The sequence below is a fragment of the Cetorhinus maximus genome, chromosome 12 (assembly GCF_964194155.1).
Source record: "Cetorhinus maximus chromosome 12, sCetMax3.hap1.1, whole genome shotgun sequence".
In the NCBI taxonomy this organism is placed as follows: domain Eukaryota; kingdom Metazoa; phylum Chordata; class Chondrichthyes; order Lamniformes; family Cetorhinidae; genus Cetorhinus; species Cetorhinus maximus.
Window position 1 is genome coordinate 55,678,171 of NC_135890.1, and position 13,266 is coordinate 55,691,436.

Here is a 13,266-nt window from a genome sequence, read left to right on the forward strand (position 1 = left end):
CTGTTGTAAAGTAGGGAGCATTACCATGTTCATGTCCTCTTCAGAACTGAGCAGATTGAGCGGGCAGGATTCATCTATGATGCTCTGGCCATCATGTGTGGAACAGCTTTGATATGCCAGCTGATCTTTTCCTGCTCAACAATTTCATAAGTTTACACTTAAAAGTGGCAGGCAATTTTCACACAGCCAGGTCCCAGAAACAACAATGTAATAATGACCAGATAATTTCTATTTCAGCAATGTTGTTTAAGGGATGAGTGTTGGCTAGGACATCGGGAAAATCTCCCCTGTGTTTCTCCGAAGAGTGCCATGGGATTGTTTAATTTTACTTGAGGGCAGATAGGATCTTGCTTTAACGCTTCAACCAAAGTGCAGAACCCTGGACAATGCAGGGTTCCTCGAGTACTAGACTGGGGTTGACCACAAGGATGAATATTTCTGGGGACAAACGTGTGGCAGTGCAGTTGGAGGTGGGAAATAATATGATGAAACTTTGCAGAAGATGTCCAACCAGAGTTAGTGGTCCTAGTGTGATGTGAAGCAACATGCGTTGCTTTAATGGACATGTATTTCAGTAACTTTAACATTGAGTAACTTTTCTTTAAATGCAGGCTGAATTCCTCCGCTTCTCATTAGCTTTCAAGTGTGACATGTTTACTCTGGATAAGAGATTACGCCTGGAGGAACGATCCAGAGATTTAGCTGAAACTAATTTGAAAAAAGAGATTGAGAAATGTCAACAAACATTGCAGGTTAGTACTGGGTTCATTTACTGATTTGCGTTTGATTTGCTGTTCAACTACATCCTTCTGTTCTAGAACCATAGAAATGTTACAGTGCAGAAAGAGGCCATTCAGCCCATCATGTGTCAGCCAGAAAAAGATGAAAATGAAACTAGCTGCTCACGTTAATCCCACTTTCCAGCACCTGGTCCATAGCCTTGCAGGTTACAGCAATTCAGATGCGGATCCAAGTACATTTTAAATGAGTTGAGCATTTCAGCCTCGACCACCAATTTAGGCAGTGAACGCCCTTTGGGTGAAAAAGTTTTTCCTAATGTCAGCTCTAATCCTTCTACCAAACACCTTAAATCTATGCACCCTGGTAATTGGCCCCTCAGCTAGGGGAATCAGGTCTTTACTGTCCAGCCTATCTAGGTCCCTCGTAATTTTGTAACCTCAATTAGGTCAACCCTCAGTCTGCTCTGTTCTAAGGAAAACAGCCCTAGCCTATCCAATCTTTCCTCATAGCTGCAATTTTCAAGCCCTGGCAACATTCTTGTAAATCTTCTCTGTACACTCTCCAGAGCAATTACGTCCTTCCTGTAATGTGTTGACCAGAACTGTACACAAAATTCCAGCTGTGGCCTAACCAGCATTTCATACAGTTCCATATTCCTGCTTTTGTTATATTCCTGCTTTTGTATTCAGTACCTCATCCAATAAAGGAAAGCATTCCAAATGCTTTCTTTACCACCTTATCTACCTGTCCTGCCACCTTCAGGGACCTGTGGACATGCGCTCCAAGGTCTCTCACTTCCTCAACTTCTTTCAATATCCTCCCATTTATTAAGTATTCACTTGCTTTGTTTGCCCTCCCTTAATGCATTACCTCACACTTTTCTGGACCAATTCCATTTGCCACTTTTCTGCCCACTCAACCAAACCATCGATGTCATTCTGAAGACAACGGCTATTCTCTTCACTATTAACTACACGGCCAATTTTTGTGTCATCTGCAAATTTCCCAATCATACCTCCCACATTTATGTCCAAATCAGCAATATATACAACAAACAGCTAGGGCCCCAACACTGAGCCCTGTGGAACACCACTGGAAACTGTTCTCCATTCGCAAAAACATCCATCGACATCCATCAGTTTTGGATCCAACTTGCCACGTTCCCCTGTATCCCATGAGATCTCACTTTTCTGACCAGTCTGCCATGTGGGACCTTGTCAAATGCTTTACTAAAATTCATGTAGACCACATCCACTGCACTACCCTCATCAAACCTCCTTGTTACTTCCTCAAAAAATTCTATTAAGTTAGTAAGACATGATCTTCCCCTAACAAAACCATGCTGACTGTCCCTGATCAACATGTGCCTTTCTAAGTGACTCTAAAGTGAGTTTATACTGTCTTTCAAAATTGATTTCAACACTTTTCCCACCATTGAAGTCGGGCTGATCAGTCTATAATTTTCTGGCCTATCCCTTGCACCCTTTTTAAATAATGGTACAATATTTGCAGACCTCCAGCCATCTGGTACCTCGCCTATATCTAGTAAGGATTGAAAAGTGATCCTCAGAACATCTGCTATTTCCTCCCTGGTTTCCTTTAACAACCTGACATACAATCCTGGTGACTTTTCCACCTTCAAGGATGTCAGTCACTCCAGTACACCCTCTCTCACTCTGCTTATTATATCTAATGTTTCACACTCCTAATGTCTGCATCATCCCTCTCCTTAGTGAAGATGGAGACAAAGTACTCATTGAGAACCCTGTCCACATCTTCAGCATCAGCGCACAAGTTACCATGTGCATCTCTGATAGGCCCTACCCTTTCCTTAGTCATTCTCTTGCTCTTAATATACTGGTAAAACATCTTTGGGTTTTCTTGATTTTACCTGTCAATATTTTTTTAGTATCCTCCCTTTGCATTCCTAATTTCCATTTTTACTTCACCCCTACACTTTCTATACTCCTCTAGGCTTTCTACAGTGTTAGGTCTTTTGTGACTGTCATAAGCTTTCTTCTTCTGCCTTATCTTGGCCTGTATGCTTCTGGATAACAAGGGGGCTCTAGATTTGGCAGTACCACCCTTTTGTGGGGACATGTCTACACTCTGCCCATAGAATCTCGCTTCTGAATGTTTCCCACTGATTTGGCACTGTTTTTCCTTCTAATAGCTGTATCCAATCCACTCTCACCAGCTCACCTGAGTTTCGTAAAATTTGTCTTCCCCCAATCAGAACTTTTACTCCTGTTCTGTCTTTGTCCTTTTCCACAATGATGCTAAATCTAACTGTATTATGGTCACTATCTCTAAAATGGTCCCCCACTGCTACTTCATCCACTTGCCCAGCTTCATCTCCTGAGACTAAACCTAGAATTGCGCCCCTGCTCGTTGGGTTTGTTACGTGCTGGCTGAAAAAGTTCTCTTGAATGCAGTTCAAGAATTTTGCGTCCACTCTGCCCTTCATATTGTTCGTATCCCAATTGATATTGGGATAGTTGGAGTCTCCAACTATTACTGTCCTATTGTTTTTGCACTTGGAAATCTGCCTACATATTTGCTCTTCTAAGTCTCTTCCACTGTTTGGAGGTCTATTGTATACTCCTGGCAGTGTGGTTACCCTTTTTTTATTTCTGAGCTCAACTCATATGGCCATATTTGATGCTCTATTTCCATCCTCACAGCTGTAATTGACCCTTTAACCAATAATGCTACACCCCCATCTTTTTATCCCCCTCCCTATCCTGTCCGAAAACTCTATATCCAGGGATGCTGAGCTGCCATGTTTGCCCCTCCTTAAGCCAAGTTTCCATTATAGCAATGATATCATGTTGCCATGTGTTTGTGTGCCCTCAGCTCATTGGATTTATTTGCTATACTCCTTGTATTTACATATATACCTTTGAACACTGCCAAATTTCTGTGCTGTACACTTTTTAACCTGTGCTGCTTCTGTCTTTCAGAGTCACTCGCTAATTCTCTATCTCCCATTCCCTGCTCTGAATTTGCTCTCAGAATCCCATCCCCCTGCCAATCTAGTTTAACCCTCCCCTCCTGCCCCCACCTCCTCCAATAGCACTAGCAAATCTCCCTGCAAGGATATTCATCCCAGTCCTGTTCAGTCCTGCTTCGCTTGTACAGATCCCACCTTCCCCAGAACCGGTCCCAATGCCCCATAAATCTTATGCCCTCCTTCCTACACCAACTTTCCAGCCATGTGTTTCATCGCTCAGTTCTCCTCTTGCACACAAGACTGGGAGTAATCCTGAGGTTACTGCTTTACGAGTCCTGCTTTTCAATCTCCTTCCTCGCTCCCTAAAGTCTGCTTTCAGGACCTAATCCACTTTCCTACCTAAGTCATTGGTACCAATGTGGACCATGACCTCTGGCTGATCGCCCTCCCCCAGAACAATGTCCTTCAGCCGTTCTGTAACATCCTTGACCCTGGCACTAGGGCGGCAACATGCCATCTTGGAGTTATTTCTACGGCCACAGAAACGCCTGGTTGTTCCCCTAACTAACACATCCCCTATCACCATAGCTCTTCCTTTCTTCTTCCTCCCTTCAAGTACAGCTGAGCCACTCATGGTGCCACAAACATGGCTCTGACTGCACTCCTGAGGAACTAGCGCCCTCCCCAGTTTCCAAACTGGAAAACCAATTTGTGAGCGGGACCGCAGGGGACTCCTGCACTACCTGCCTAGTTTTCTTGGACTGCCTGGAGGTCACCCATTCCCTTTCTACCTGCAGCCTCCTAAAACTGCGATGCGACCACCTCTCTGAATGTGCTATTCAAGTAGCTCTCAGCCTCGCGGATGCACCGCAGTGACTCCAGCCGCCGCTCAAGCTCTGAAACCCGGAACTCAAGTTTCTGCAGCTGGTGACACTTCCTGCACATGTGGTCGTTTAGGAGATTGGGAGCACCCTCAACTTCCAACATATTATAGGACGCTCATTCTATACGACCGAGCAGTCCTGCCATGGTTTCAATTTACTTCTTTTACGTTTACTTTATTTTATTTTGGTTTACTTCTATTAACTTTATATTATTTGGCCCTACTTAATTATCCTTACCAAAAGTACAGTTCCTAGTTTATTTTAAACCTTAAGAATAGAATAAACCTTAACACTTACTAGATACTCTCCAGATACTCACCAAACAGCTAGCTTCTTCTCTAATCAATCAAATTGTCCCATTCCTGTGGTGTCACAATTTGTTTCTTTTTCACTCTCCTTTTGAACTCAGTGCGGGCCGGTTCCCAGCAGCTGACAGGTCCGCCTCACCGACTGCTCTTCCCGAAGATGAGTTCTCTTCTCTTCCCCTCCCCCAAAAACACCGCAAAGAAAATAAAAATAGCTGGAAAAACTCAGCAGACCTGACAGCATCTGCGGAGAGGAATACAGTTAAAGTTTCGAGTCTGTATGACTCTTAACGTTAACTGTATTCCTCTCCGCAGATGCTGATGCAGATCCCAGACCTGAGTTTTTCCAGCTATTTTTATTTTTGTTTCAGATTTCCAGCACCCGCAGTATTTTGCTTTTACCACAAAGAAAATAATACAGTACAGGAACTGTACTTTTGGTAAGGATAATTAAGTAGGGCCAAATAATATGAAGTTAATAGAAGTAAACCAAAGTAAAATAAAGTAAACGTAAAAGAAGTAAATTGAAGCCATGGCAGGACATTTTATACCTCACACCTCTCACCATATTAAGTGTCTAAGAAATGTGATGGGATTATAGTGACCTAGCAGAATTTAGCAATTTCACTGACTTTCTCAAGTTGTAAACGTCTCCATTTTTACTCTGTGAACAAGGAAGATCTGAGAAAACTCCCCATTACTTTTCTCCATGGCAGCACCTCGACCAATCGGAGTCAACTTGCAAACCAATTGGCACCCTTCTCCTGTAGTATAAATTGTTGTGTTCATTTGAAATTTAGTTATCCTTGTGTTCGTCCTGATGAGTGCAAGATGAAAAGCTTCGGCAACATCTCTTTTCAGCAATATTCAAGTCCTGTACTATCCAGTGACTGAGCAGAGAAACAATTCCATTTTGTGTCCGTTTTTCTCTTTCCCTCTCGGTGGAATGAATTCTTGCTCGCCCTTGCACATTCTGAATTGTAATCTCTCTCTCTTTTTCTCTCTCTATCTCTCTCGCTTGCTTTCCTGCTAAGTCTCCCTCCTCTCCTTTTCCCCCTCGCCCGTTTCCTTCCCCCTTACCCCTCCCTGCCATGTTCTCCCCTCCTGTCCCATTCTCTTCTCCCACACCCTCTCCCCCATACTTAATTTATCTTTTCTATTCTCCACAGACCGTGAAGCCCCTGTGTGAAGAAGCACAGTCACTGGAGACCTTTGAGAAACTGGAAAAAAGTCTGGGGATGCTCATGCAGACCATAAGCAGAGTCGCCAGCCGGGCTGAAATGCTAGGAGCCATTCACCAGGTGAACAAAGATAATTGTCAATTGTTAAAATCTTAATGTTAGAGGTGCACATATTCCAAATAAGGAAAAGCTTATGAGTACTGGTGATTTCATTTTAAAACTCGGAACTCCGGTTCCACTTTGTCAATCACTAGAAAAGCTGGGGTGCTAAGATGTTTAGGAACATACATAATCTCCATCAGGCACTGCATCTGCAGGGTAAAATGTAATGGGAAACTGCAAGTGGCCTAACAGTGAGGATGATAAAGGGGAGAGTGCACATGAAGCACACCAAGACACTGTAAAGGATTTTAACACTTCTTACAGAATTAACTAGAACCAGGGTCTGGGTTTTAGAGTGGAGCCTTATTTCATGCCCGGTTGGAGGTGGAGCATACTGTTTTAAAGTTAGGAATCATGAAAGTTTAGGTTTCCCAGACATCCTGCAGTTGACAGGCTGCAGGCCTGTCTGATGGGAATTCTTACAGCACAAGTAAGGCCACAGCCAAACTGTCCTGAGAGCCAGGAAGTGGAAGGTCTGATAGTGGAGAAAGGGGGCAGACAGAGTGAGGGGGTTCACTGGGTACTGGTGCTCCTCCTGGCCCACAAGCAGTGCCTGAGGCCACATGAGTTAGCAATAGGGGGAGGTGGTGGCATAGTGGTATTGTCACTAGGCAATGTTCTAGGGACCCGGATTCAAATGGCAGATGGTGGAACTTGATTCAATAAATATCTGGAATTAAAGCCTAATGATGACCATGAAATCATTGTAGATTGTCGTAAAGACCCATCTGGTTCACTAATGTCCTTTAGGGAAAGATATCGGCTGCCCTCACCTGGTCTGGCCTACATGTGACTCCAGACCCACAGCAATGTGGTTGAATCTCAAAAATGTCCTCTGAACAAGAGCAATTAGGGATGGGCAATAAATGTTGGCTTAGCCCACAAACGAATTTTTTTTAAAAAGTCAGCCTTATTATAAGTGATATTCCTGCCGCACAAATGCCAGGCAATGACCATCTCCAGCAAGAGAGAATCCAACCATCTCTTCTTGATATTCAATGGCTTTCCATCGCTGAATCTCCCACTGTCAACAACCTGGGAATTGTCATTGACCATAAACTGAATTGGACCAGCCATATAAATACTGTGTCTACAAGAGCAGGTCAGAGGCTGTGAGTTCTGCAGTGAGAGATTCACCTTCAGATGCGCCAAAGCCTGTCTACCATCTACAAGGCACAAAGTAGGAGGGGGATGGAATACTCTCCACTTCCCTGGATGAGTGCAACTCCGACAACACTCAAGAAGCTCGACACCATCCAGGACAAAGCAGCCCGCTTGATTGGAACCCCATCCACCATCTTCGAAGTTGAGTCCCTCCACCACTGATGCATAGTAGCAGCACTATGTAACATCTACAAGATGCACTGCAACAACTCACCAAAGTTCCTTAGGCAGCGCTTTCCAACCCTGTGATCTCTACCACCTAAAAGGACAAGGGCAGCAGGTGTATGGGAACACACCACCTGCAAGTTCCCCTCAAAGCCACACGTCATCCTGACTTGGAAATATATCGCTGTTCTTTTGCTTTCGCTGGGTCACAATCCTGGAACTCCCTCCCTAACAGCACTGTGGGTGTACCTACACCTCATGGACTGCAGCGGTTCAAGAAGGCGGCTCATCACCATCACCTTATGGCCAAATAGGGATGGGTAACAAATGCTGGCCTAACCAGTGACACTCACATCCCATCAAAAATGGTTTAAGATATTTCAATGACCAATCCATCTCGGGTGAGCAGATTGGCAGCCTGACCCTCGTCCAATCTGCATTAAAACAAGAAGTGGACAGATTCAACGCGAATTGGATTGTTTCAGATTTTTGGAATCTTAACTTCTTACCTGACCCCAGCCTATTCATTGTTGGGAGATAAGATTCATCCTTGCATGTGCAAACAGTCAAGTTGTAATTTAGTGATTGTAATGTCACTTTTATCTTTTTCAGTGAATGTACCTTATTAGAGGGCTGAATCACATTTATCTTGTTTAATATAAAAAGCCATTTACTACTCTAAGTTGATTTGAAAAGAGTGATTTCAATAATGAAACATCCACGTATGCACCTCATTCCTTGTATGTATCGCCATATGGTTATTATAGTCAGTCTGTGTCTGAAACCAAATTTCTGACAATATATTATTGAGTTAACCTTCTTGTGAAAGGGTTGGAACTGGAGATACAATAAGTTACTTAAACATATTGGACCAGAAGTAGGTATTTCTGAAATGGAGCAGTAGTGGCACAATGGACCAAATCCAGGATGTTAGTAGCCATATTCCATGATATACTATTTATACCACAAGGGGAAATCCTGGTAGGTGTGTCCAACATTGGCACCATATGTAGGAATCTGTTCAAATGGAGATTGCACCCTCATTCACAAATTGTCCATGGGTCATTCACCCATGGACAAAGGGACATACATCAGGAAGTGAGCCAATTTGAACAAAGACTGTGCACGTGGCAGGGTTTGGACTGACTTATACATTTAAGGTTCAAGAAAGACTGATCAGAGGAAAATTCAAATATGAGCATTCTAACCACGTCATACGTTTTGATTGCTTTGTTTCTTGTGTGTGAAGTGCTTTCGAAAAAAGTTTGATAGAGAGAATTCTGGCTGCACTCTCCTGTCAAATCACATGTATTTTATACAATAAACTAGCTTCTTAATTTTACATTAATCTCGTCTCACCAGAATGTTTTATCAACTCTGCCTGCTGGAAGATTGGAGAATGGATATGTGCAAAAGACATGGGTGGCAATTTTCATTGTCTAAACCCGGCAGGAATGGGAATGAACTTACCCCTCATTCTCGCTCACACTGTGCCTGTCACTGTTTTGTTTGGCACCATCAGAAGGACTGTAAAGAAAGGGATCAAACCGTATGGGGAGAAAGCGGGAGCAGGCTATTGAGTTGTATGATCAGCCATGATCATAATGAATGGCGAAGCAGGCTCGAAGGGCTGAATGGCCTACTCCTGCTCCTAGTTTCTATGTTTCTATTCAGTAATCCCATCAGTTTAGCCCATTTCGCCACAAATCAGGAAACATGCTGACCACATGTGATGTTTTGTGTGATGGTGTGAAATTGGGAACCATGATTGTTTCTGATTTTTTAAAAAAAATTCATTCATGAGATGTGGGCATCGCTGGCTAGGCCAGCATTTATTGCCCATCCCTAACTTCCCTTGAGATGGTGGTGGTGGTGACCTGCCTTCATGAACGACTGCAGTTCATGTGGTGTTGATACACCCACAGTGCTGTCAGGGAGGGAGTTCCAGGATTTTGACGCAGCAACAGTGAAGGAATGGTGATATATTTCCAAGTCAGGATGGTAAGTGGCTTGGAGGGGAACTTCCAGCTGGCGTTCCCATGTGTCTGCTGCTCTTGTCCTTCTAGATGGTAGCGGTTGTGGGTTTGGAAGATGCTGTTTAAGGATACTTGGTGAGTTCCTGCAGTGTATCTTGTAGATGGTACACACTGCTGCCACTGTGTCAGTAGTGGAGGGAGTGAATGTTTGTGGATGTGGTGCCAATCAAGGGCTGCTTTGTCCTGCATGGTGCCAAGCTTCTTGAGTGTTGCTGGAGCTGCACTCATCCAGGAAAGTGGAGAGTATTCCATCACACTCCTGATTTGTGCCTTGTAGATGGTGGACAGGCTTTGGAGAATCAGGAGGTGAGTTACTCTCTGCAGGATTCCCAGCCTTTGACCTGCTCTTGTAGCCACAGTATTTATATGGCTAGTCCAGTTCAGTTTCAATGATAACCCCAGGATGTTGATAGTGAGGGATTCAGTGATGGCAATGTCATTCGATATCAAGGGGTGCTTGTTAATTCTCGTTGGAGATGGTCATTGCCTGGCACTTGTGTAGCACGAATGTTACTTGCCACTTGTCAGCCCAAGCTTGGATATTGTCCAGGTCTTGCTGCATTTGGACATGGACTGCTTCAATATCTGAGGAGTTGCAAATGGTGCTGAACATTGTGCAATCATCAGAAAACATCCCCATGTCTGACCTTATGAAGGAAGGAAGGTCGTTGATGAAGCAGCTGAAGATGGTTTGTCCTAGGACACTACCCTGAGGAACTCCTGCAGTGATGTCCTGGAACTGAGATGATTGACCTCCAACAACCACAACCATCTTCCTTTGTGCTCAGTATGACTCCAACTGCCGGAGGTTCCCCCTGATTCCCATTGACTCCAGTTTTTCTAGGGCTCCATGATGCCATGCTCGGTCAAATGCTGCCTTGAGGTCAAGGGAAGTCACACTCACCTCACCTCGGGAGTTCAGCTCTTTTGTCCATGTTTGAACCAAGGCTGTAATGAGGTCAGGAGCTGATGGCCCTGGCGGAACCCAAACTGGGTGTCAGTTAGCAGGTTGCCACTTGATAGCACTGTTGATGGCCCCTTCCATTAGTTTACTGATGGTCGAGAGTAGACTGATGGGATGGTAATTAGCCGGGTTGGATTTGTCCTGCTGTGTGTATAGGACGTACCTGGGCAATTTTCTACATTGCCAGGTAAATTCCAGTGTTGTAGCTGTACTGGAACAGCTTGGTTAGGGGCACGGCAAGCTCTGGAGCATTAGTCTTCAGTACTATTGCCGGAATATTGTCAGGGCCCATAGCCTTTGCAGTTCCAGTGCACTCAGCCGCTTCTTGATATCATGTGGAGTGAATCACATTGGCTGAAGACTGGAATCTGTGATGCTGGGAACCGCTGGAGGAGGTCAAGATAGATCATCCACTTGTCACTTCTGGCTGAAGATTGTTGCAAATGATTCAGCCTTATCTTTTGCACTGATGCACTTGGAGATATTTGTGGAGCCTCCTCCTCCAATGAGTTGTATAATTGTCCCACCACCATTTGCGACTGGATGTGGTAGGACTGCAGCGTTAGATTTGATCTGTTGGTTGTGGGATCGTTTAGCTCTGTTTACTGCATGCTGCTTACGCCGTTTGGCATGCAAGTGGTCCTGTGTTGTAGCATCAGCAGGTTGACACCTCATTTTTAGATTTGCCTGATGCTGTTCCTGTCATATCCTCCTGCACTCTTCATTGAACCAGGGTTGATCCCCTGGCTTGGTGGTCATGGTAGAGTGGGGAATATGCTGGGCCATGAGATTACCGATTGTGGATGAGTCCAATTCTGCTGCGGCTGATGGTCCACAGTGCCTCATGGTTGTCTAGTCTCAAGTTGCTGAATCTATTTGAAAGCTATCCCACTTAGCACAGTGGTAGTGCTACACAACACAATGGAGGTTACCCTCAATGTGAAAATGAGACTTATATCCTTTGACCGCATCTTGTAGGTGACAGGTAATTTGAAGAGCTGCAATTGGACCAATTGCCAGTAGTTGTGTGCCTTCCTTATTCAGGCTATTGAAAGGGAAACACATGCATTTATATATCTAGAATGGAGACTGCCTCTCCTAACTGAGAATTAATGTATAGTATTAGCACACATAACCCCTGCAGAAACAGTGAGGCCATAATCTGGCAATGGGTGATGGTGAAAAACAGGGCAATTAGTGTACCAAATATTTTTTTATCATCTCTTTGGACTGAATGGCATCCCCCTGCCCTGAAACATTTCTGAAGTTGGGACTGTGTTGTTTTTAAATCTATTGAGTAACTCATGTACTGAAAGTTGGAACTTTTTGTTCATTAGGAGACTCGAGTCAGTAAGGCTGTTGAAGTTATGATCCAGTACGTTGAAAACTTGAAGCGTATGTATGTAAAAGAGCACACAGAGCTGGAAGAAATGAAGCAACTACTTTTTCAGAATGGCAAAGCCAGTAGTTCATTTGGAGAAAACCGAGGTAATCGTTAACTATGTTTGGAGTTTGACTATTATCATTTCTAGAAGTGCCAAGCAAGTTGTTTCCAGTCCCTGTTTAGATTGATGACCCACATTTGACAGAGTTATACAGGAGACTGTCTTTAAATCTTAGTAGCGGTACATGATGTTGTGGAACTATTGTTAGGAAACCATGCCTCATCAAAAAAAATACTTTGAGCTTACTGGCTGAAAATCACTGACAAAGTTTTAAAAAGGACTAAAATAGCAGCCTGTTAAGGTGGCCACTGAAAGTCAGGTGAATTTTTGTAATTTCTGCATACTCAATGACCTCCAGTCTTCAGAAAATTCTTTGTTAAATGATCCTGGGCGGGGTGCCCTTCCTTGAATGGGCATGCTGAGACAAAACCATTTGTGGAATTCCCACTTTCTATTGTCTATGGATTTACCAAAACTTAAAATCCATGGGCTCCCAGACTTACTGTCTCTGAACTCAAAACTTAAACAAAGCTGTAGAGGAACCAGTTCATTATAAGTAGGTGTGAATAGCCATCATCCATTCCCCCCCCCATTGTGTAGCAATGGCTTCTAACTTTGAATCGTTTATGCGGACAATGGAAGTAATAATCAGGTGGTCACCTAATCAAAACTGACCTCAGACAACCAATCTTTCTTCAAGCACCAGGGAGACAGAAGTCAGTCTTGAAACAAATAGCACAGAAGATCCCTGTGGGTCTTTCTCTCCACCTATTTTTACAAGCTCGAACCATGTCTGTTGTTTTTGACCATCCGTGTGCTGCAGACAGCGATATTTTTTAAAGACCTCAACCCAGCAACTTATGTCTCTAAAAAGATAAATTGTCCATCTTTTAAACCACCTCGATGCCAAAACCAGAAGGATCTCTGAACCCAGCCTGGATTGGATTCTATAATTTAGAATCTTGTTATTTAGAGTCAAGAGTGCTACTAACTGATTCACAGCTGACGCACATTACAAATCCTGTTGCAAATGCTTCATTCATTTATATGTAACACCTTTAGTTACTAAGACCAACAGAGAAAACTCTATTCTCTATTCTTTCTTGACACAACCTATTTGATTTTACAAAAGTCTGTCAAGGTTTATTTTACACACTAGCTTGCACCAAGCTCTATAACGCTGACCAAAATTTTAAGTAATGCTCAAGGGTCACATAAGCCACAAGTGTTAAAGATGAAAAGAACTAGACTGGGTTTCGCACTGAG

The 13,266-nt window shown here is 43.6% G+C and overlaps 1 protein-coding gene across 1 annotated transcript in view; it reads left to right on the plus strand.

The window, feature by feature from the left end:
- The window catches only part of lrmp (lymphoid-restricted membrane protein), a 156,995-nt gene that overhangs the window by 122,926 nt on the left and 20,803 nt on the right, over positions 1-13,266 (plus strand). The window contains exons 30-32 of the mRNA XM_078554635.1: positions 612-752; positions 6,053-6,184; positions 11,893-12,043. Of these exons, the coding sequence (XP_078410761.1) occupies positions 612-752; positions 6,053-6,184; positions 11,893-12,043 (424 nt within the window). The remainder of the gene's footprint in view (positions 1-611; positions 753-6,052; positions 6,185-11,892; positions 12,044-13,266) is intronic.